General features: G+C 45.9%; 1 protein-coding gene across 5 annotated transcripts in view; it reads right to left on the bottom strand.

Annotated features, from left to right (window-relative positions):
• The window catches only part of LOC131666205 (teneurin-a), a 65406-nt gene that overhangs the window by 15942 nt on the left and 23799 nt on the right, over positions 1–25665 (bottom strand). For 3 of the 5 annotated variants that reach the window (XM_058938645.1, XM_058938647.1, XM_058938649.1), the window contains 10 exons: positions 23217–23506; positions 22157–22276; positions 19413–20173; positions 11565–11778; positions 10975–11239; positions 10576–10706; positions 9249–9395; positions 8250–8457; positions 4483–4509; positions 589–708 (listed from right to left, as the gene is read on the bottom strand). In XM_058938645.1, the coding sequence (XP_058794628.1) occupies positions 589–708; positions 4483–4509; positions 8250–8457; positions 9249–9395; positions 10576–10706; positions 10975–11239; positions 11565–11778; positions 19413–20173; positions 22157–22276; positions 23217–23506 (2283 nt within the window). The remainder of the gene's footprint in view (positions 1–588; positions 709–4482; positions 4510–8249; positions 8458–9248; positions 9396–10575; positions 10707–10974; positions 11240–11564; positions 11779–19412; positions 20174–22156; positions 22277–23216; positions 23507–25665) is intronic. The other 2 variants (XM_058938646.1, XM_058938648.1) reach the window with 2 other exon arrangements.

The raw sequence follows: 25665 nt of genomic DNA, 5'->3' as shown, positions 1-25665 counted from the left end.
AGAGAGCAAGCGAGAGCGCGCACTCGGAATGTTTTTTAATGAAAACCATAAAGTCAGTTCCTTCTGACTATTTCATTTTTTCCAATCCCAAACCCGCGATTATTAAAACTACGTGAGACAAGGACAATGGACGACGTGTAGACGTTAAGCGTGAGAGAAGAGAGCTGCGCTAGCTCACATTTTAAAAAGAAGCCTAGGGAAACTAATTTCAAAAAATAGGAAAGAGAAAAGGTTGCGCGCTACCTTTTCCCAAGAATGTTCCTTTCTAAAAACCTCTCATTGAAAAGCGCTCAAACTGCAAATTTAAGCTTTCTTCTTTAGAAACTACTCTGTGATAATTTATCTTCTTTCCTTCTGTTTTATTATTTTTCCAAGCTTGCCTTCAAGGCATGACTCGGTTAATTAAATTGAGAGCTCTGAAAATCTGCCCTCTCTGCCCTATTGCCCTGGCTCCATTGTTATTTCATTGTCAGACAGTGTAATTTAACAAAGGTCATCTTGTAATATTTTAATTTTAACGTTTCAAGTTTGTTCGCAAGTCCGGAAAACTCGATTATCAATCAAGGAAGCTCCGTGTGCGTGACTTACCATCCACCAGAACGCGTGAGAGTGAAACCAAACTTCTGGTCCTTGTCGATGGACACTCTGACGTCGATGATGCCAAGTCCTTGCTCCGTAACGACTTGCCCGCGCATCACGGCAACACGGCTGTGTCACAACAAATAGCAAACATGACCTCATATCCTTATGGTGAGTCTACCTGTAGCTACACCAAAGACTCAGTCAACCGCCGATTCCACACAACAACGACAAGAACAACGCGTAATACAACTGGAAAAACCAATTAGAAAGTTTGCGTCATCTTCTTTACTTTGCCGCTCATTCGGTTGACTAAGTCTTTCGTAGCGACGAAAAAAGGTCGGCTCTACTCCCTTATGCGGGACATTCGCTAGTATAGCAACGAGAGTCGTGGAGTGCGCAGTAGTAGACGATCGATGAGGCGTCGGCGGCGCTGGCGATGGGGCGCCACGTCCGAGGAATCCACACGTTGTATCCCGTGCCCGTCGTCGCCGCTGCTATGCCGCCGCTGTTACTGCTCACTGCCTGTTTTCACCATTCGATGTGCGCTCTACGAAACTCGCGTACACAAGAGAACTCACGCATCCGAGAGAATTGACGGTTAAGACCTTTTTTCGACGCCCTCGGTGTATGCCTATATTTATATATATGTGTAGATATATATGTAAGAACGAAAGTACTACATTGTTACTTCGAGGCGAAAATTTAATGAGGTAGAACTCATGCATATTCATAATCATATCATTGTTGCTGTGTGTATGCACGTGTGTTTATGGAAGAGTGTATGTCTTCGTGTAGGTGTATTGGAGGGAGAAAAATGACAAGTGATTAAATGCAATGTAATATCCAAGCCTGGCACTCGTGGCTGTCGAGTGTACTCGTTATGCCGAGCACTCTAGTATAAAAAACCGAGTCTCGTCTATACGAGAATCTCTTCTTGCGTTAATTTTTGTTCTTTATTTATTTTGAACATTGTTTATCCCATCGTTTGAACATTTTAGCATTGTTTTACCGAGGAAAAAACGTTGCTATTTTGCTTTTATTCGCGAGAGAAAAGATCAAGTTCGATCGTATATAGAACCGAGGGGATAGATAACAGCGTTCATTATTCATCCTTAACGATAAGAGAAAACTAATGAATAACAAATCCCCCAAAACATTCAATCCAGCCTAATGAGCTTTTGGAAGTTTCAAAGTAATTTGTTAGATTTTGCCAGGCGCGATAGCTATCGTCGCACTGGCGAGTAATTTTTTAATACCGACAGCCACATCGTGATCATGAAACTCTTCAGTGAAACAAAATTATGTTGATGCTCCGGACCGATACGCCAGATTCAATGTTTTGGTTGACAAAATGAATAAAGTAAGCTAAATTAAGCGGTTATCTGTCGTTGTTCTTTAGTTACGATAAAAAACAAAGTAATATAAACGCCTCAGCGAAATGTTAATGAAGTAATACAGCAAATGTCGCATGTGCAGAGCTTGAAAATTGTTTTTTTTCTTGGTCGTGAAAAAGAAACATTTGCACTCGTGCGTCCGCGACGAAAATTACTCTACCAAAATGCTTTTATATATCGTTAAGTTACGCTAATGACATAAAAGAAAAAATAAAAATGGAGAAAATAAAAACGTAAAAGCAGAGAGACGAAGGTAAAAGGCTGCTTGTCGATAAATCGTTAATGGAGATAAAACTGACCTACCTGATGCACTTCTCGCACACTCCGCCCGCTCTTTTTCTTTTTATCGGAGAATCTCAAAAGTATAACACACAGCGTGGCGAATGTTTCTTTGCGAGAGTTTGTAAAACACCACGGCATGCAATAGTCTTTGCACTCTTACTTCTTTAACATTTCTCAGCCAGCAAAGAAAGACAAATCATACAAAGTAAAAATAAAAGTAAAAAAGATTGAGAACGGTCCTTCTCTTCGCGCGGCTATACAAGCTTCTTTTTTTTATTTTGTTCTCTGCAAGCGGTTGGTTGGCTTCTCGCGGAACGTAGCGACTATCAATACACCGTACTTTTCTCGTCTCCTTTCATTTTGATCTCCTCTTAATCTTTCCTTATCTGTCAAAGAGAGACGTATCGCTCTCTACTTGTCGTCGTCGCTCGTTCTCTCTCTTTCAATTTTCCTTTCCCTTCTTCTCAATTCTCAAGAAGGTGTCGAGAAAAGTTTTCGCTCTAATCAAGTGTCGAACGGAGGGATGACGGACGTATTTTTCTCTCGGCGGCTTTCGACAAGAATATAGCAAACGGACGAGGAGAGCAATTATGGGGGGGAGAGGGGGTGGACTCGTGGATAAGTCGGGATATATAGACGAGACACAGGGTTTTTTTTCCTTTGTAATGGTCAGATAGGATGGGCAGTTGAGGGCACATTTTTCAGACGAAGACAAGTGGGTTAGGATTCCTTTCTTTTTTTCTTTTATTTTTTTTTTAACTTTCACGGGACTTTCTTCCGACTTTTCATATTTCGTGTGCCGACTAATCTGACACAACGTTTGCTTTTATTTTTTTATTTTTATCGTGATTTCGATTTTTGTTTTGTTCTGACGAATTTTACGACGATTTATTTGATCAATGATTGTATATGAACGTGATTTAGCGCGGTCACGCGATATATACATATAGAATTCTACACAGACTAGACGATTTTCATGTGAATGAGACAAGAAACAAAAAAATATAAAAAATAAGAAAAAACGAGAACGTAAAATGTATTATATGATTTAGAACGACATCACTGTGAATGCTGTTCAGACAAATGGGACTTGAGACGCACGTTTTGTAGTTTGACAAAAGGTGACATTTAGTTAATATAATAATACGGTGAGTGCAAGCCTGGCAAATGGATTAAACGAACACAAGCCCGCGTTTCAAGACGGTATATGGATGCATAGATCGTCGTTTGTAAATGGCAAATGTAAAATAGGCATACTTGTGATATAATAACAGGACTTAATTTATAAAACGTATTTACTAAATGGCAAGAAGACAAGACATAACAAAAGACAACAATCTGACGACATACCACAGATAATATTAACAGTAGGATGTAGGGTATATTTCTTTTTTTCAAACTTAAGGCTTAGCGTGATTTGCATGACTTTGTACGTGACATTGTAATGCCGATACTTGATTCGCGATGAGCGCCAGCATATTTTTCAAGTGGAGTTTTGCTGCGAAAAGCTGAGACCGAGATAAAAAAATTTGATTTGCGCCAGATGGAAAGTCAACGGGAATCAAGTATCGTGAAAATAATGAGAAAAAAAACAGAAGGTAGAGGAGAAAGAAAGACAGTGAAATAGAGAAACAGAAAGGTGGACAGGTTATGACGATAAACAAGCAAAGAGAGAGATGACATAACAACGCACAATGTGATATGAACGATAAATGAAAAAAATACAGGTGAGTTGGAATCGTAAGCAACGCGCGTTAATCGAAAAAAGTACGTTTGATATTCGTAAAACAAAAGACAAGGGGGAGCGAGAAAAAAAAATGATTGTCGCGTGTGCAGCAAACTGTAATATCAATTGAATGCATGTAAGAGAAAGAAAAACTAGGTTGTAGGTAGCAGGTTGAAAGATTGCCTTTGATACCCGCTTGAAAATACTTCTCGATTGACGCGGATTGTTTACGATTGATAATCTAGGAGAGAAACACATTGCTTGCTTGCTTGCCCCTATGTACGGGAGCAGAAGGATCGAAAAAAATTGAAGCATTAACAATAAAGAAAAAAGGTCCTTGTTTATTTTGTACACAGTGGTGATGACAATGAAAACGAGGGTGGATGATACATAGAAATGAGAGACGAGCAAATAGATGAGAAAAATGGTTAAAAAAAATGAAAATGTATGCTTGATCAGTTGGATATTTAAATGATTAGCGAGAGAACTGCAACTTACCGCGGTTCAAAGGAACTCCAGAACGCACTACGTGTAGGAGAAAAACCAACGAGAAGAAAGGGCGTTACCACGGTACCACAGAACCCACGTATTTTTGCGACCCCGAGCGACTCTCCGTGACGGCGACAACATAAAGGCGCGTGCAGAAAAAAAAGAAAGGGAGACTGCGCGCACTACATTGTTCAACGGCACATACATATTGTATGCTTTTGAATGGAAAAAAGGCAAAAAGGAGAGGAAGAAACAAATTTTTCGCGGAGGTTCGCTCGAGGTCCAAATACAGAAACATTAGACGTAGACACGTACACACTAAAAAATCGAGACTTGCAGTCGTTCATATTCATTCACACCAACTGTACTTTTTTTGCTTCCTTTCATTGTGCATTCGCTCGCAGACTCGTACTTGAACACATATAAGAGTGGTTTTTAACGTGTATATGACGGACACAAGTTGGAAATTACACATATATAGAGTTATTTTTTTTTTTTTTTGCTGTTATACTTGTGACTATATTGTTTGATTCGTTATTTTTCTTTTTAATTTCGTTTTGTTGTTCCACGAGCACTTCGGCTACACTTAAATGTTTGTGAGAGAAAATGAAAAGAACGCTTGAACAAAGAATTGCCTGACCTTTGACATTTTCCACCCTTTAGAAGTTTTGTAGGTAATTACTTGAAAAACCAGGAAAAAAGGAAAGTAAAGAGTTGTATAAGGTATTAAAACTATTTCCACAAACCTCGGACTAACAAAGAAAACGTTAAGGGACAATCAGCACAGTTTTGAAAAGGAAAAGAAAACCTCGGCATCGAGTTCATTGTATAATAGATAAAGCTCGGAGGGAAAGTCAATGTCGAGGCGTTTTCTAACAGATTCGAAAGTAAAGAAGAAGGAGACAAAACACAAAAGAAAAAATCGTAGAGAAAAGAATGAACACACTTGAGGCACACGAGTATATCAAAGATCAAGAGAGAGAGGGAGAGAGAAAGAGAGAGAGAGAGAGAACTAAACTCGAAAATCAAAGTTACGGGAGTGTAGAGAAATCTCATAACTGAGAGAACTCATCAAGTCAAACTAGTAGCATGGTAGCACGCTTGTGGTAGGTCCATCTAATATTCGCTTGCTCTTGCGCGTAGACATGTACATCTACACAATGGTAGTAAAAATAATCTGCCCGCGGGTCGGTTAACGAACAAACTTGGGAACAATGACCCGCTGGGCTTGTCAATGCTTGTTCTCTCAAAACAAATGAGGAATTAACTGTATGAACTGGCGGGGGGTTGGTGCTGATGGTTGGTGGTGGATACACACATATAGAACGGTGTCTTAATAACCGCACCGAGCAGCGAATTTCAAACTTGTGTCAGCGTCTATACGGCGGAGAGAAGAGGCTTGTCGTCGCGCGAATCACGACACAGTCAGAGTATATAGCCTCCTCCCGACAGCAATGTCCTGATTCGTGCGTCGTATAGCCTACGGCAACATTTGCTTCCTTCGTTTTATTTTTTTCGTTCATCGTATAAGCATGTTTGGCAAGCTTCTTGTATTTTTGTCGTTCTTCTTCGTACGTTACGTTATTTGCTTTTGTTAGTTTCGTGCAAACAGAGCGGCAAACTGAACGAGCTTTTTGAAAAATTTCTTTTAATTGGTGTTACGTACTGCTCAGCACTCGACGATAAGGTATATTAATCTGCCGCCGGAAAATTCAGCTTTTCTCTTGTATTTGGCCAAACAAACGTATTCATGAATATTGCAAATTTAGTTAATAAGCTCGAGGAGCAAAAAAATATTATTCGAAAAGTTCGGCGGCGTTCTGCTCTGGCTCGCGCTTGCGCGCAGTTTGCAGCTCTGCTGAATTTAATACTCTAAAAGCGCGACGCTTTTGATGTCACTTTATACATTAACTTGAACTAGTAACTTTTTGGCAACTCTCACAAATGCTGAATTATTAAAGAGAGAAAATTCTCTCCGAGCAAAGAAACTTTTCGTGCGACCGAACGAGTTACATTTGATAAAAAAAAATTGAAAAAAGTTACATGTGGACAGCGATCAACGATTGTCCCGCGACTTGTTAAGCGACATAATCAGTTGCCGTCAGCTGCCATAGAACTATCATCAGACATAATCAACTGCGATGTTAAAGTGTCGTTATCCACGATAGAGAAGAGGGCAGTTAGGCCCCCGTGACTAAAGCTTTGATTATATTCTTTTTCGTGTTTTTATTCTCGTAACAGTCCCGCTAGTTGGCCACTTCGGGCGCTCAGATGAAAAGGGCTTGAGGTTTTTCAGGTCAGGTGGGTTGTACACAAAAGAGCAACACTAGACAACGAACACGAAGCCCGCGAACAACCAGTAGCACTTTTCGCATTGCAACAAATTATCAAGCTTTCAATTTCTCTTTGCGTGCTTTTCGCCAATCGACGGAAACAAACACAACACAACGCTTTTTGCTCCCGCGTCGAACTCGAACGGTTTATGTGTCGTTCGTGTTGCTAGGAGCAAATAACATCGAGTCTGTGCGAGTGTGCGGCCTTTGATCGACCGATCTTCACGGTGCTTCTGGCATTCGCGGGAGGTTAGAGACGGGGAAGAGGTGATACACAAGGAGCCGAGGAGGGTTTCTCAAAGAGGGGGTTTTTCTTCGTTCGCCTTCTTCCTTTTCCGCTCACTTATTTTCTTTTTCTTTTTTTTTTTTCTTTTTTGGCGGGGTCGACGACGAAGGCTTCTCTTTTTTTGTCTCTTATTCATGTTATTTTCTTTGCTGTTTCATATTACTGCGCATCTTTTTTCCTCCACTGAATCTCTACTTGATGAAACAGATTCTTTCGACGAGAGCGAAGGCATACGTAAGTGCGTCTACGGCATACTTTTCGCGTATGTATCGCAGCTTTTAGACGCTGCTCGATCAACCACGTCCGTGTCATTTATTCATAGGCGCCGCGCGGTGAATATGTTTTCAAACTGAATTTTTCACTGGCTCTGCTATACTTTTGATGCTATTACAAGCATATGAAAATAGATATGTTTTCGTTGCGTGTCGATTCTCAATTTGCACGCAGCAAAATTAAGCGAGAGCTTTCGGAATGGGCTCATTATGAGGACCCTCTGGAATCTCACAATGTTTGCATCGACTATGGAGAACAAATAGAAGCACAAACAAATTGATATGCGAGCATAAATAAACTTAGCGAAAGCTCTCTTGTAGCAATCGAGCAGCGTCGTTGGCCATCGTCGAAAGAAAAAGGCGGCAGCGGTGCACTCTGTTCTTTTTTGTTATCCAGCATGCAATATTACGAGTCGAGTGCATCGCTATCGTGTCGTCGTCGCCTTCTGTGCAAGAGAGAATCAGAGAGAGAGAGAGAGAGCGTGAGGGGTAAAGAGAGACAGAGAGAGAGAGAGAGAGAGAGTGAGAGAGAGAGAGAGAGGGGAGGGGTAAAAAGGAGGCAGGCTGTACGGTAGCTTTCCGCGTCTGGATGTTTGTTTTCCATCATATCTCCTTTCTCTTTCTATTCTCAGTCTCTCTCTTTCCCTCTTCGTTGGCGTATATAGCGCCGCGCGGAAACTCAAGACTTTGATTAAAATTTCTTTTCTTTTCCTCGGATCTCTCGCGCTCGGCTCGTCTCGCGAATAAGCCCGCATAGTTGGTCTCTTATTTTCTTTTTTTTTCGTTCGCTCTCCTGCCGAGTAGGATTAATTTAATAAAAGAGAAGAAGAAGAAAGTAAAAAAAAAAGAACGAAAGAAAAAAGGCATAGGCCAATGAAAGCGTACCTCTCGCTGTACTCGTCGGTGCGGGCGTAACTCTGCACGCTGTTCTCCTCGATAAGGAATTTGACGCGTTGATGGAAGGTTGCAGTTACGGATGGTGGCTGCTTTCGCAGCAATACCTCCACCGGATCCTTGCTTGCGATGCACATTAGATGTTCCGAACATACCGGCTCGGAACAACATTCGCTGTCCGAACAGTCCTTAGTACCGTCTAATAACATATAAATACGATCTCTCACACGCTGCGACAACGGACTTTAACGACCCTACACGTTTAATTGGATTCAATGATGATTTGTGATTTCCTGCAAGAGCGAGCTTTGCTTTCTCTCTATCTCGTCGGTTGCCTTGATTAATTGACATTTGTATCGCTGCAGCCGCATGCGGAAATCTTCGCGTGCCACCCAAACTTGGAATTACAAGTTTGCAAATAAAATTAATTTTCCCTGCTGCTGCTGCGCGCGCCTGCGACACCTTAATGACGTTTTAAAATCCAATTTACGCGAGAGCTTGAGCCTTGTCAAATGACGCGCGAAATTCCAAGTCAATCTACCTCATTAATACCTGTCGTTAAGGCGTTTGCCTCTTCCGCGGAGAAAAAGTAGGTCATTTAAAAACTTATCAGCGTCATCGCGCGGAGATGAGTTGGAATTGGCATGAAATTCATAAAAATAAAAAATGAATCATGACATGCGCGAATATCGAAAACTCTGCGACTGACGTGTACACCGAGAAAAGCTCGAAAATAAAACCAATCCGATTTTCAAAACGGTTCTCCCTTTTTTCCTCGTATATACTTTTTATACCTTACGTAACTTTATTAGCGTTAATAAACCGTAATAGCTCGGCTGATTCAATCAATGGTAAATGACTAGGTGCACAGCTGAAAGTCTCAGGTTGACGAAACTAATCGACGCTGATTTAAAAAAATGTTCTTCCCATTGCTACCTCGAAATAGATAAGGGCAGTGTAAATGAATGATACCGAAGAAAGATTACTCACCGCCGTCGTTGTCGATGTCGTCGTCGCAGATGGTTTCAAGAGGTATGCTGCAGTCACGACCAGCCCAGCCAGCCAAGCATTCGCAGCTCGACTCGCCGCCCACCGGCGTGCACGATCCATGTCCACTGCATTTATTCTCACAGCCCGCTGCAACACCGCCAACGATTTATAACGCCCTGAGCCTTGTATAAGGTAGCCGTCGAGGGCACTTTTTTAACGTTACGTTTGTTCGTTTCAACGCAGAGAGAGAGAGAGAGAGAGAGAGAGAGAGAGAGAGAGAGAGAGAGAGAGAGAGAGAGAGACAGACTCTCGATTATGGTTTTTTGACGAAATTTTTTGCCGTGCTTTCCGCATTGAATAGGAGGTGGGGCACGCTTCATATATTTCTTTTTATTTTTGTTGCGAGCAATGACTTTTTTTAGAATAGGAGGAAAGAGAATTTATTTTTATCGGAGGGTACGTTAAAAAATTGCGCGTTGCGTGCCAGGAAACGTACATCGGATAGTTTGAATTTTTCGAAAGAAAGTTAGGGTTTTTCGTTTTTCTGTTGCAAAAGTATTGCATACAGCTGGAATCGAAATGATTCGTTGAATTTTTTAAGCGCAGCTTGAAAAATAGCTTCGCCGGAGAAATAGTTGGTGAATGCGCGTCAGTCCAGTCGTACAGGAAGTCGCACTCGCTCACTCGCTTAGCAAAGTGCAGCCAAACACACGCGTGACAATAGTAACTTTTTCAATGAATATATTTCTGTGCATTTGGAAAAAAAAGTTCTATTTAATCGAGCATCTACTACTTCAAAATGGAAAGTTAGGATTTTTTTCAATTAAACTTTTCAATTCGCGGGCACACTAGTATTTTTTTTTCTCATCTCAATCAAACGTAAGCTTCGATTGATCGCAAAATGGGGGAAAAATAGCGCGCTATAATTACGCGCATCGTAATTCATTGGTCGTGGAAGCGTGGCTCGCATTGATAAAACCGATACTTTTTGGCTGGCGATGAAAGCGGCGTTTTTCATTCGTTCGCTCGCGTCCGCGAGAAATTTACAGCGGACAATTGGCAAATGCGCGCGCGCTTCAAACTAAACTTCCAATTTTAATCCTTTGACGCGTCGGTGCGTAGAGAGCCGGCAGCCTTTCATTTATTTATTTCACCCGCGGGGAATCGATCTGCCCGTCTGTCTCTTTTTGTGCGTAACAGCTGGCGCACGTCAATCCTGCGTACGCGTGGAAAGTGTGCCAATGCGCGCGGGTTTTAATTGAATTTTCAGGCTGGCCATCCGAATTATCCGGGTTTTCAGCGGCAACAGAGAGAAGCGAGTACTCACGCAGCGTGCAGTGTTTGCCATTCCAGCCCTGGCTGCAGACGCAGGTGCCGTTCTTGCACTGGCCGTGCTCGGCGCAGCGCGGATCGCACGGCTTCTGGTCGCACTTGGTCCCCGTCCAGCCATCTTGACACCTGCGAATAACGAGCCTTCTTTGTGAAGCACGCGAGGGGATTTGGCTCGAGCGGTCGGCGCGCGCGTGCACCGAGGCTAATTCAACTAATGGAAATGAAATAGTCGGCAAGGGTTCCATCGATCCAATTAGACTCAATTGGGACTGGCGGCGCGCGATGCGAACCGCAAATTGACGACGATAGTTTACAACTGTCGTTAACGCGCAGGATAATTGAGTTGGCGGGGTAGCGCTGCTCGACGCGAGCAGGGCCAGAAAAAGCTACTCACTTGCAGCGCCCGCTCTCGCAGGTGCCGTGTAAGCCGCAGTCCAGGCCGCAGCTGGGCTGCGAGCAGTCGACGCCGGTCCAGTGCTCCTCGCAGGCGCACGAGGCCGTCTCGAGGTCGTAAGTGCCGTGCTCCGAGCAGCCGGGCAAGCATTGGTAAACCTGCTGATCCACCTGGTTGCACCTCTCCCCTTGCCAGCCAGCCTTGCAGTAGCACTTGCCGGCTACGCAGGCGCCGTGACCTCCGCAACCCGGATCCGGGCAGTCCGCTGCAACACACGCGCCAGTTCGGCTGTACAGTTCGCCGCCGCGCCGCGATAAAAGGGCGGCGGCGCGGCGGCGGCGGCGACGCGGCTGCTCCCTGTTTCTCTCCTCGCCGGCAATCAGAGGATCATCGGCGACGCCGCCGTCGGCCGCCCGTCTGCGCGTCGATAATCGGCGAATCAGTATGCATTGGCCGCACGCGAGCGCGCGTCCTCGCTAAAATTTATGCATGGAATCTCTGGCGCGCCCGTCGCCCCTTTTCTCCCAGATATAAATCACGCGTCAACCGAACGCGGCCTGCAGCGGCGCGGCCCGCCAGCCAATACTTACTCTCGGAGCAGAAGTCGCCCTTCCATCCGGGGTTGCAGACGCAGGCGCCACGCACGCACTGTCCGTGCCTGCTGCAGTCCGGGACCTGGCAGTCGGCTAAGGGGATGTCGCATTCGGCTCCTTTCCATCCCTCCTCGCAGTGGCACATGCCGCCCCCGTACTGGCCGTGGTTCGAGCACAGCACCGGGCACACGCTCTTCCCGCAGTCTGCGCCCTGCAACGCGTGCACGCACTTGGCTTAGACATTTGCGGCGGCCGCGGCAACTGGGGGACGCGCGTACAAAAAGCAGGTTGCCCGCGTCCTGGCTGCACCGCTGCCACCGAATGGAGACGCGGCCGAGGGGACCGCAGCTTATTAAGCGTTCGGCAGCGTACGCGTCGAGCCAATCGATCGACTTTCGTCTCTGTGCTCTCGTCGACAAAATCTACGTGACCTTTTGGAAATTGATACGGATTATACTGTTCACGTGGCGCAACGGTGCTTCCTTGGTTGTGAATAAGCCTAGAGCGCGAGTGACCCGGATTTGTCCACCACTAAAAATGTCAGCTTCTCTCTCTCTCTCTCTCTTCTTTTCCTAGCGCTCTAATGGAACCAAAGATCGAAGGTTTAAAAATATGTATTACCCGTTAACATTTCATGAAATTTGACCAACTCTGGTTCTCAATAATCACTCAGAGAAGCCAATAACGACTGAGTTATATCGAAGAATGGTAGAGACCGGATCGATTGTAATTAAATAATTAGGAAGAATCGGGGTATTGGAGATGATATTACACGGCTCTCCAGTTTCTATAGCGAGAGCGGATAATAACGGACGTCGGTGCGCCACAAAGGAGAGAAAAATTGCAACAGGACAAATTGGAAATGCATCGTTAAAAAATGCGTATAGAGGCGGTGAAGGTTTATTATTTGTTTTGAAGATCATTGACAAACCGCCTATCAGTCGGTAGCACGACGAAGGTAAAGCAGAAAAACCGCAGCCGCGGATCAATATATCCCACGGAAAACAATCGCGCGGCGCGTCGTTAATAAAAGCAGACTACGCGGGGCGCTGCATTGTGACAAACTTTTGGCGAGTTTTTCTTGTTCCTCGGCCTTGTCGAGTCCCCGGTTGCATTGTGTGCAGTTGCAGCGCGCTCGCACAGAAACAGCTAGCTGCGAAAACGTTTGTCTTTGTGTTGCACATACACGTGCGCGACTTTTGATATCAGCGGGCGAGAGCCCTTTTTTTCTCTCGCGCGCGCGCCCTTGTGTAGATCTCGTCGTCGCGCACACGTACGCAGGGGGGACGAGCGCGAAGCTACGTAACAATGTTCCCCGACTAGAGAGCACGCGACGCGGCGACGCGGCGACGCGGCGAGGGCATATGGCACGTCAAGTGCTCGAATGTAGAATTCTGGGTTAACGTCGCAAATCCTAAAAGCAAAAGCGCCAAGGCAATTAAGCCAGCGACGACTACACAGTTTATTATTTATTCGAGCTTCCCGGCCGAGCGCTCGAACAAAAGCCCCTACGATTAAGATCGCCGGATGTCTAATGGGGTCGAGAATCTTTGGTATTTCGTCGTCGCATCGATTTTACGCCACGCTCGTTAGAAAAAAGGGGCGGGAGAGGCGGGTGGGCAAAAGCTCATACCGAATAATTAAGATAATAGCCATCGTAAGTTATGCGTATATCAAGATTTAGCTCGCTTGCTCTACAGCTTCAATATTTAGGTCACGCTCTTTTTTTACCTCCTCCTCCTCCTCCTCCTCCTCCTTCGGCAATTAGGGATTTCGAAGAGAGCTTGCCTGCGCGAGCTGAGGGACAAAAGGGCCTGGCTTTTAATTAACGTTCGCTGCCAGCGCAGCTTTAAATGCCTCGAATTATCCGCGCCGAGAACTGACTACTGGAGCTTGGCCCATTGTGTTTGCCGACTGATTTCAGATACACTATACTCGCGACGGGGATACGGGGATCGGAAACGCGGTTTCTATCTTTAATTAATTACACGCGACGGAGCATCCCCTGTTTTTCGTTTTCCGTGGTATTTTAATTGAAACGGTAGACAGTGCAGCGATTCGAAGGAACGACCATTTCGTCATTCGAATTTTCGATGACGAAAGTTGACCGGCTTTGAGAATCCTTCCGCTTTTTCCAGTAAATATTGGGCTCTCTTTGCTCAACACTTCCATTATCGATATCATATCGAAAAGCACGTTACCTCCGCAAAATTTCAACTGTGAGCACGAAAATTCAATAGCATCAGAGAACCGCCACGGTAGCGAGGAGTAGCCGAGCTTTTTTTCTCGGCCGAGTCGGAAATCCCTCGCGAACTCGCTTGGCGTCGCTGAAAACCACTGGAAAAACTGCCTCTCGCTCGTCGAATGGCCTTGTAAAGGGTTATTGGTTTTTGGCGCAGTCGAGCATTACCGCATTAACGGCGCACTCCGTGAAATAGGTCTATTTCGGTTGCAGCACGAAATGAGGCGAGCGAGCGCTTTTATCTCGTCGACGCTGCGACCTCAACAAGTGCTTTAATCCATCTTATTAAGAAATACCGACAGAACGAACGCGCACCTACATTGAAATATTGCGTGAGCGCGATGAACAACCGATTATGTGTATATACGAGTGCCCCGTGCGTACAGGAAATTAATAATGAAAGCTCGAGCGGAAGCACTTAAATACCGTATACAAACGCGATCTTTTTCTACGTATATTTTTTTATTGGTTTTTTTTCGAAAGAAAGATTGCGCGCGCGAAATTCTCTCTCTCTCTCTCTCTCTCTCTCTCTCTCTCTCTCTCTTTTAATTAAGCTTCACGTATACGCGAGAAATGTATTACAAGTAGAGAATAAATAAAAAAGGGAAAATGCCACCCTTCGCTTCTTTTTTTCACGTTCGCTTGCCTGCGTCCATTATAACACGTAACGTTCACGCCGCGCGTCGCTAATTTTTTTCCCTTCTCTCGTCGTCGCCGCTCGCTTTTTTCACCCCCGTGCAAGCGACAGAGAGTTAGTGAGAGAGAGAGAGAGAGAGAGAGAGAGAGAGAGAGAGAGAGAGAGAGATTTCTATCGGAAAGTGAACAAAAGCCGAATACGCCGAGTAAATAGAAACAAAGAGTATTTTGGCGCGTGGTGTAAATGAACATATGTCTCATCCACGTCGTCGTGAAGACGATATAGTTCGAATGCGGTATGACAGCTGTCGAAATGATAAGACGTATGGTCGATGAATTTAGAAGAGGCGAGGGACGCTGAAGATCCGTCGGGAAATTACTTCAGTACGGCAGCGTACGGCAGCCCTTTCGTTTCTTCAATACACACAGCAAATTTATCGCGCGCAGCTCTCCCGCAGTTCTGACTTATTCATCCCGAGGAATTTCGAAATGCATCGATGTGTGTCTGTCTGTGCGGACGACTCTCTCGTTACAGTCTCATAAATAAATATTGGATTACTCGCTGCCACCGCTGTGGCTCACGCAGACTTGATTAGCCGGCCCATTTCTTCCGGCTCATTACCTCGGAAAATTAGGATGGTTCTCTGCTTCTTTCTCGTTTCGCATGGCGTAAAAAAATGTCAGTAATAAAAATGCGCGCGCGAATGTGCGTGTGTGTGTGTGTGTGTGTGTTATCAAGGACAACGTTGCGAATTCGCGTACAATCGAGCAAGGTGGTGAAAAATTGAAAGGGGGGGGGGGGGGTGGGCGGGTAATCATCAATTTGTCGACTATCCGGTTTATCTTTGGCTCGCTCTTCTCCGAAAAATCTCGGGTAAGGCAGGCAGCCGCGTCATCAATCGTCGTTTCGCCCCCGCTCTGAGTTCGTTGACAAGCAGCACGGAGGCCAGATGGACGGCTGCCGCCACCGCCGCCGCTGCCGTCGCCGCCGCCACTGTCGAGGGGTTTTTCAAGTTTCTCTCTCTTGTTTTGCCGAGGGAGTTTATCGCGCGCGTGGAAGAAGAGAAGACGCTGTAGGCGATTTGTATACGAATTTTTATCGGTGCCTCGCTCATTTATATCCCCGCGCGCAAGCTTATGACTTGTGGAAGCTTAATGCAAAAGGATAGTCGGTCTATCGATGCTGGCTACTTTGCATATACTCGCCAATCCACTACTGCCGCTTGTTTTTCTTCGTCTTCCCTGCTGCGGCTGGTGCTGCCGTTGCGGCGAGATTATATTATGCGGCCGAATGGAAAAGCTGTAATTTATTATTTTTCAGCGAAACTCGGAGCGCTCTGTGCTCGCTTTTTAGAGCTCATTAATCGTCCACCAGAGAATAATGAATAAGTTTTTAGACGGCAACATATATAGCGCTCGCGTATCGCCACGAGTCGCGCGAAGCACATCGATAATCGAAACAGAAATTTTTCAATAAATCATTAGGTCTATTATTATCTAGCCACCGCGATTCCGTAAAGCCATCCGATTATGCCGAACGTGTCTGCGCGCTGCACACGAAATACCGCAAAAAAATAGAGTAAGGTCGAAGTAAGAAAGAAATGACAGTAATATCTCAAGGATGACGGCCCTACATATAACTATAGAGAATGCATCACAGATGACTGGCCGATAACAGAAACGCGCAGCATTAACCGCAGAGAGGGAGCGAGAGAGAGCGAGTAGAGGGGCTATTGGCAGGGCGGCGGCGGTGCAATAGAGCGTCGCAGAACTTATATCCGGCTCTGGTCGTCGCTCGACGTCGGAATCTTGTCATCATTAATCGGCCGGCGACATCGGTTTTACATTTGCCTCTCCCTCCCGCTCGTTCCACGGTGTATGCAGGTCGGAGAGATAGATAGATGTGTATTACGAGAGGCGGAAAAAGGGAGTAGGCTGCAATACGGACAGGCACAGGACTTGAGCTAATACGCATGCGCGAGCGAGTGCAGGACTTATCGACCGCCAACTGCTGGCGCGGTCGCCATGGAAATCGTCGTCGTCGTCGTCGTCGTCGTCGTCGTCGTCGTCGTCGTCGTCGTCGTCGTCGTCGTCGTCGTCGTCGTCGTCGTCGTCGTCGTCGTCGTCGTCGTCGTCGTCGTGCCAAAGCGATATCACGCGGTCAGAAAGACGAGCCTGCTCTGCAGAGCAGACGATTAGGCCTAAATCTGCGCGACGAGAATTATATAGCGCAATTATTCCCCCGTATATATATGTACATATATACACATATGTATAAGTCGCTCTCGATTAATAAGCCCGTGCGGCGGGACGTTACATCTAGGAATCGTGTGCTCACCGAGCCTACCACCCTCAACTCCATGGTTTAATAAGGAGGCCCGCGCGAATAAAGCATTATGTCGTTTGCGGTCGCGTGGGTAATGGCCTAAAACTAAGGCGGCTTGTGCTCTTTTCTCTCTTACTCCCTTGTATATATTCCACACAGCAGTTGTATAACGCTAGTGCGAGCATATATAACGCATTCGGACTTCTGCCGACGCGGGCCCGGGGAATTTAATAATTTAGGAGTTGCCGAGAATGCGCTACTACTGCCGAGCACACAGACTCGCACGCGCCAAAACTTTTTTTTATCGGTTTTCTTCGCTTACACCCCCGCAACTTGCGAGCTTGCGAGCGCGATAGGCAAATATACATGTAAACTTTCAATCGTAAGTTTCCGCTCATTCTAGTTATTTTTTCTTGTTGTGTTTCCTTTACTTTTTTATATGTTCCACGAGATGACTAAATTAATTAATCCATATAATCATCGCGTGAAATTGGCAATCGGAAGCCAGTGGCCCATTCCATAATCGCCCCTCTGGATATCTCCGTCTCACTCTCTCTCTCTCTCCTTGCTCTGATCTATTCGTGTGTGGCGTGAAAAGAACGTGCCACGATACATTGACCTGAGGGAATGTTTATGGCGCGCGCGCGCGAATTCGTCACGGAGAAATCGTCCTTGCGCGCCAATTGCATTTCGGACGCGCGGGCTCCCGATATTAAAATGTCCAAATCACATTTTCGAGAGAAACGCGCACGCACCGAGGGTCAAATTAGACTCGCTTCGAGACGTCTCGTCCCCCTTATATATACACGCTTTTTCACGCCGCGGTTCTGTCTTCTCTTCCTTCGGGGGGTGGAATGTCGTTCTACTGCTAGATTTTATTTGTGAAAAATCAGTTACGACGTCGTAAGAGGCAGTAGACGGACGACGCGCGTCAAATCCACTTTTTTCTTATATGAAATCGGAGATTTTTATCGAGGCGATATCGAGTGCCGGGTATTACGAATAAAAATCTTCCGAGAGCAATAGTTCTCCCAACGAGGCTTGTTAACAAGTTGTGTAAAATAGTCGATAGCGCTTTGCCCAGATCGCACTGCGGAAGGGAAATTTAATTAAAAATTGTTACTTTTCGTTACACACTGTCGCGAGCAGATAGCAAAAAAAAGGCGGCGAAAGTGATGAAAACGCCAAACAAACTCCACTGGGCTGAAAAAAACACGAGCTTCTGTCTACCGAATCAATTAAATTCTTTCGTTTGTAACCTATCCAGCATCGTAAACCATTGCTGGCCGTGTATATCACTCGTTATACAGGCGCACGCATGAGTCAGAGTTTAAAATGCGAAACGTACGCGAAAGGCGGTGGGCCAGAAATCAATATAATGTAAATCGAAAGACATCGGTAGAAAGTGATTTGGTCGCGCAATACCGATTGACTGAATGGGTTAAGAATGACAAATCGCTGTTGAAAGGTCGACAAACAGCTAACACGACAGTCCATGAAGACTCGCTCGCTCGCTCGTCGCTGAGGGTAATAGAAAAGAAGGATTACCGGGACGAGTTGTAAGTCGATTTTAAAAGTTGGCAGCGAATACGTCATCCGCGCGCAACACCCCCAGCCGGTTTTTTTACTGGAATGGCGACAAAAATTCGCTCTGTCGCGCCCTTTATGTATCTTTGAGATTCGAGAGCGTGACTCTGCATTAATTCGCCGCTGCTAAACTCTCTCGACACCCCTAGAGGTAATTGTCCTTTATCGCCGTGCATACAATACTCAGCGTTCTTCGCTGCCGGCTTGTATGCACGCTCTCAACGAGAGTTTGATTATTGATGTTTTATTCCTGAAACTGCAGGCTATACTCTGCGAGCGCTCGCTCGCTCTCGTGTCAATAACCAATTTATCCGCGCTCAGGAAAGCCGTATCGACGTACTACATTACATTTAGAGGATAAGCTATTAGACGTATTGTATGCTTGCTTTTTTAAATGGGAAAACGTCGTAAGAGCGAGAACGAGAAAGAGAGAGAATCGTGAATTTTTTATAGCCTGAATTGTTAATATCAATCTCGAGATTTCTCTCCGGCTGCAAAGCCGCAACGCGCGCACGCGGATGTATAGATATATAAGCATATATACGCATCGAGCAAGAGGACGCGATACAAATTGAGCAGCAAAGTTTGGCTGTCACGTTATTAGTTTTGACGGGTGCGTGGGCTTCAGCCCAATAACGTATATTCGCGAATTGGCTGTGACGGTTATAAATCGAGTTTTGCGCGGAGCCTATGGAGAGGCGAGGCAGACACCGGATTAATCCATAATGATGAGCCAATATTTTTCTTTTTAGCTCGATAGGAATATACGATGAAGCGCGATGGAAGAGATGTAATTAATATCGATAGTTTTTCCATTGAGTTGGTGCGCTATTGCGAGTATGACATTTTCCGCTTTTTCATCTCATGAAACCGTTATTGATGTACTCCGAGAGCAAATTGAATGATAGACGATATCTTTGAATCTGCTCAAGTGAATAATGAACGAAGCTTCTTGTTTTCCACTTTCGTGCTTCACGTATCGCGCGAGATTACCGTCGATCCGGATAGGCATTGAAAGATGCAAGAAGAAAGGAAAAGTGGGACCAAGACTGACCTGAAAGCCGTCGATACAGTCGCACTTTCCGAGGTAGCAGGAACCCCGTCCCGAGCAATCGTTGGGACAGGTGGTGGAAACCCCTTCGGCCTCGGTGATGATCAGCGTGACCTTGTAGGGCTGCAGCTCGTCGTTGTAAACGGACAGGAACCAACGGCCAGTGTCCAGGTACTGCAGCAGACTGACGTTCACCAGCATCGGCTCGTAACTGGACCGCTTGGCCAGCAGGTGCTGAAACATCGTGGACACCTCCTCCTCGGCGTAGGCAGGCACGAGCTGCGGCTCCGGCGGCAGGGCCGGACTGCCGGGCAGATCGGCGGTAAAGCTGACGGGTGCGGCGCCGGCGGCCGACGCGAACACGTCTCTCTTCAAGCGGTGATCCAGCCTGCCGCCTTTGACGAACTCCACAAAGTCATACTGCGTGACACTTGGCGCCACGTTTCTGCGCCCGTACACGGCGAAATTAGCGCCCCAAGGCAGAGTCAGATTGAGCCGGATGAAAGCGGGCTGCTTGTTGCGAAACTCCGTGTTCCAGAAATGATAAGGCGGTATTACGGCCGAGTGAGCAACGTTGTAAGATTGCAGCTCCAGAACAGCTGGCCATTGTTGAGCCGACTGTTGAATCTGCGGGTCGCTCGGATGTTGCTGATGCTGGTGTTGCTGTTGTTGATGCTGCTGTTGCGCGTGCTGTTCGGATGACGTTGCTGACGAGTCCGCTGACGCACTCGAGTGCTCCGCTGTGCTCGTTGGTAGACTCTCTGCTGAAATCAGGCATTTTTTTTTCTCCTTTCTTTTTATTTTTATTTTTATTTTTATTTTATTTGACTGACGTTATCTGCGGTGCAAGTACAAAGCTTTTGTCTTTTCGGCAACTGTCTTTTGTGTAAGCACAAGGGTCGACGTGCTGCTTTTTTTTTGGCTGGCTCGTCTAAAGCTTTGCGAGCACGTGGCAGACTCGCGTCTTTTTTTAGGTGCTCGAGGGTCGCGAATGAATGTTATCGCGCTTTAGTTTGTTGTGAGTTTCGAGGGTGGCGCCAACCATGCTGAGTTTTATGGAAAAAATTTCAACTTTTACCTAGTCTGCTCGCAGTTCCGCGATATTCTAAATAAAACTTTCTTCGAATGAACCACTTTGCGGCTTTGAATATTTTGCAAGATGGTTTTGCGCCGAACTTTTAACGAATAAAATAGTAAACGAATGTGCTTTGAAAGCTTTTTGATTAAAAGTTTGGTTACAAACGCTAGCTAGTACAAAATTATTCATCGTATGAATTATTATTTTCAGAATTAATCGATTACTTAGCTTCAGATAAGCAAATCCAAGAAAATCGCATCTCTCTAGAGCTGGTGTAGCTTTATTATTTATCTCATTTTTTTTACTTTGCATCCGAAATAGAAGAAGATGTAATAAAGTACGACGTTGAAAAGGTTATTCGCAGTATTTCAAAGAGAACGATGAATTGCATACAATCGCGAGTTGGCAGCTCTCGTAAATATAAAAGCAAATAAATAAGGAATAATATAAAATGTGAATTTAGCCGTATATTCAGTTGATATGCATAATTGTCTTTTGTCTTTCACGCGCGCGGGCATTTATTTTTGTCTGTCGGTGAGTGCGTATATACGCGGGAAAAGAGGCTCTCGGCATTGTCGAGAGAGAGAGAGAGAGACGCCACGGGGGTGAGTCGGAAGAGCCCGCTCCTCGCAGTAAAATCTGTCACGATTACGCCTCGGCGCGCCTCGCTTTAGCGCGAGGACGGAAAAACGCAGCAGACTACTTTTTTTCACCTCCTCCCCTGAACTTTCTTTTGTGGATTCGCGCGCGGAGAAAGGGAATGGGCACAAAAGGCTAATTTGTACGTGAGTTTACAATAACTCTTTTCTCTCTCTTTTGGCGAGCGAGAGTGCCTCTACTTTTCGTGCGCGGTATCAAAATTATTCAAAATAAACGGCAGCGTAATCTAAATTTAAATGAGTTTTCTGCCTGTGGCGCGCGCGCGCACGACGAAAAATAAGTCCCCGCGCTAATTATCAATATTACGCGGAGCCGAAAGTACGTGATGCCGCATGCTATCTGCATATTAATGCTATTCGCTCCCATCCTTTCTCTGTTGGCTCAGGGATGAAAATGGGAGATTTTAGCTGTGCCAAGCGTTTGAATCTAGCCATATAGTAGTATCAATTTGCTTGCCTATCAGAAGAAAAGGTGTTTAAATAGAGGAAAGTGCTTTAGCAAGAATTTTCTCACAACCCATTAATCACCGTCTCACGCGCGTAAAAGAAAGAGAAATACACCGAGATAAATTCTCGTCTAAGGAGGTTAGAGTGATTTTTTATTTTCTCCTTCCACAATCAATTTTTCTCTCTTTTGTTTTTGATCCGCTGCAACACCTAAATCATACGGTAAAGTTCCGACCTTCCGATTGATAATATTGTCACCTAGTAGGGGAATTGCCGCGCAGGGGAGCTCTGAAACTTTAATTGACAGTTTGGCGATGGTTAAGATTAGCCAATAGGCGAGCACTTTTTTTGATGAATATTCCCGAGAGTTCGATTATCGATAACCTCGCGCTTTAATCGGATATCTCTTTCGTTTCTCTGGCTGGCGAAACTTGCAAAAGACAATTTTGCAGTATCGAATCTATGCATCGAGAGACCGAGGTGAAACGGGAAATTCAAATGCGACATGAGAGGAGGAGGTAGAAAGGGGAGCGGGGCTAGAGAATCGATTGTTTGAAACTCACCTTCAGTCGGAATTTGCGTGGATATCGAGTCGTGCACATTTGCATTCTCGTGAGTGACAGCCTTGACGTCTTGCGCCAAAATGCAATTAGCGTTGTCAATTTGTTTCATCGAGCTCACAGCTGCAACATTTCCAGAGAACACACAGGCGTACATGAGACTTATTAATTAACAATTCCGGCTGCACATAACACATTGAATATTCAATTGACCCATCACTTTAATGAAGCCTGCCGTCAGGAGCAAAAAAAAGCGTCGCGCTCGTGAAATTGATCTCGCAAACAATAGGCTCAGCGGCTGTTATTGCAAAAAGAATGAAAAAAAAGTACTTGGCGCCCTGTAGCTGCTGGGTGCAACAAGCGATTCGCGCGAGAGGGTAAACAAAAGAGAAATGGAAAAAAGCCAGCGCTGGCGATGGTGTCTGCTGCGCGCGAAATCGAATCGAATGTTTGCCCGGTAGAAATAACTCGGCGCCGCCATTGCTAATTACGCCTTTTTCTCTGCCGCCTTTTTTTCCTTCTTCAATATTGACTTCGCCATTTCTAATTGGATTTTCCTGTCGCGAGCGTCGATATTTCCAGCAGGCGTGTCGATGTACGTGGCGGCTAATCTCGCGTGCGTCGAAAACGCAGCCAAGTAGTCAGACGGCTCATAGCGGCGAATTAGAAAAAGACGGGCGCGGTGACGGCGCAACAGGTACGCCGACGGGCGCGCGATTCATCCCAACCCGCTGCCGATATTTGCATTCGTAACCTTTCTTCGTCTCGAGAGATGAATATGCGCTGGTCGAGCGACGCCCGTTGAGAAAGCGCGCGCAGCACAACGCCAGAAACAAAAGCGTCAAATGACTCATCGCTGCCGAAAGGCCGCGTGGTCTTTTGTCGAGAGCGACTCATCGCCCACGGAGCTCGCGCTCGCCTTATCTCCGGGCATGCCACCTCATTTATCTCTGCGCTGGTTTTTACACACCTGAAGATTATGTGGCCCCCGCTGTCTTGCCTCGCGCGCTCATAAATAATTCATAGCGTCGCAACACGTGTTCGGCCAGGTAGGAGAACTTACCAGCAAAGTAGGCGAGCATCGCGCTGAGGGCGACGACCACGAGGATCATGGCGATGCTAAAGCACTTCCAGGTGCAGCGATGCTGACAGCGCTTGTCGATGTGGAAACGCGACGGCGAGTACGGCGAGTAATGTGGCACTGCGGCACCTCTCATCGGGAATCCAGGCATCACCAAACCCGGTGGACCTGGTTGACCTTGCACCACTGGATTGGTACCGCCGTTACCCGCCATAGTACCCGGGCCTGGACCCAAGGTACCCACGCCGACTTGCTGCTGTTGAGGTGGCAGCCTGAAAAGATAAAAGACAGACTTATATTGGATGTTTGACGAAAGGAACGGAGACGGAGTCTTCTTTTTTTTTTTTTTTTTTTTGAGAGAAGATGAATGATAATGAGCTAAGATCCCTCTTTTTTAGGAGAGTAGAAACGCATTCTTTCGACTGATTGATAATGCGTTTTGGAAGAAAAGACTCGTTTCCCTTTGTCACAGGTGAGTGCATTATCTCGGTGGAATTGCTTTTTCAGTAGTTGATTACTCAGCTCCTTATACATAGCAATGGCACACCTGAAATTCTCCAGCCGTTCGAAATAGATGTTCGGAGAGTGAACAAGCTATGCATTTTTAATGCTATCGCAACTTCATAAATCGTCTAACCTATTCCGCGACACAGTCTCTTGTCCGAAATTGCCGGAGAGAGCATCTACATACCTAATACGCAAATCCAATAGCCGAAGCATATCTGGAATTTAAAATATATCTGACTTTATTTGAATAGTTGATGGTGTGTCTGTATGTGAAAATTTGGCGAGACGCATTTTGAATTAATAAGCAGGATGTACGACTAACGAGACGTATATAAGACATGTGCAGGCGTAAATCAGAGCCGAGCGCACGATAGCCGTACGTATACAGCTTCATTAAGAATTGAAGCCTTTGAATAAGTTCTAGAGAGATCCCGCGTGAATAATTGACGCACGCGCGAGCCTCTAACCCTCGTGATAAATAATTAAAAATAATACTTCATTAGCGGCCGGTCAATCTAATGAGGCAGTAATAAGCTTAGCCGCGCGCGCCTGCTGCACAAAGTGCGTCCATTTCGACCCCCTTTTTTAACGCGCAAGGATGGCAGGGGAGATTCAGCCTGCGCGCAGACACGTGCATGCATGCGCTTAAAAAAGAATCTCTGATCACGAGGTGTGTACGCGCTTGTGCCGCTCTCGCTAATCATATTTCCATTGGCCGACTAATAGCCGTGAAAAAGGAAACAATACGTGCGCCCGCGACCATCGATCTCGCGCGCACGGCCAACGAGACCATAATAATAATAATAATGCGCAAAGAGCGATGCCCAGCTATAACCTAATCTCGCCAAACTCTCAACTCCCACTCTCTCAGCGTAAATTACAATCGAATTATAAAGTCTTGGCGAAGAATACACTCATAAATAACTCCTCGCGCCCTTAACGTCGACCTCGTAAATTACTCGAGCCGTACAAACTCTCGCCGGGAGAAAACGTGCGCGCGCGCGCGAGAGAGAGAGAGAGAGAGAGAGAGAGAGAGAGAGAGGGCAGAATTATACAGCAAAACAACACGAAGAAATAATTCGCTTGATTAATAACGGCCCTGGAATCAGTGCCACCGCCGCTGACACTTTTAAAAAATGTCGCCGCGTCAAGCGTTCAAGTGTATAGTCAGACACACACGCGCGCACGCACACCCACGACCTTCCCCTCGCGCTGCTAAGAAATATATATTTAGGCCGACTGAGAATTTTTTAACCGCCTCGCGTTCCGCCGACGACGTGCGGTCAAACTCCACATTTACGCGAGAACAATAATGGCCCTTGCGCACTTATACCTACGTACGGAAAAGTCGGGCGCTGTGTGTTTTGTCTGTCGGCTGAGAGAGTATTTTGAGATTGCAAACTCGTGCGAGAATGCAATTCACTTTGCGCATAATTGAGAACGTAAGCGCATGTGAAATTAAATCGTCGCTCGCCTTGCCGGCCGGCTGCCGGCTGCCGGCTGCCGGCTGGCGCTGCGCGCGAGTGCGCGAGAGATGTGCCTGAAAAAGTAACGAGCGAGCGCACGAGAGCGAGGGAACTTCGCGCCTGAAATTCTGCAAAAATTAAAACTTTCGAGAGAGAGAGAGAGAACTGTATATTCCGCTTGCTGCTGGCTTTTTCAACGGCGTCAATCTTTTGCCTTGTCTTATAGTTCATTCCGCCCCGATACATTACTCACGAGGAATAAGTGCAAAGTATCCTTTTAATAGCCGCACTCCAAGTTCAGTGGAGGATAAAAATGAGAGCGGTCCCGTTTTGATCTCTGAATTGCAGGCATTTCTAGAAAAGTTTTCCTCTCCACGCGGCAGATGAAATGACATTGTTTCGCGCCGATTTTCATAATAATGCGCAAAGAGTGAGGTCGGTCGTCTAAATGGCGACAA

Source organism: Phymastichus coffea, unplaced genomic scaffold, assembly GCF_024137745.1.
Source record: "Phymastichus coffea isolate CEN01 unplaced genomic scaffold, Cenicafe_Pcof_1.1 PCOF00057, whole genome shotgun sequence".
Classification (NCBI taxonomy): domain Eukaryota; kingdom Metazoa; phylum Arthropoda; class Insecta; order Hymenoptera; family Eulophidae; genus Phymastichus; species Phymastichus coffea.
This window is presented reverse-complemented; position numbering and strand designations above follow the sequence as displayed.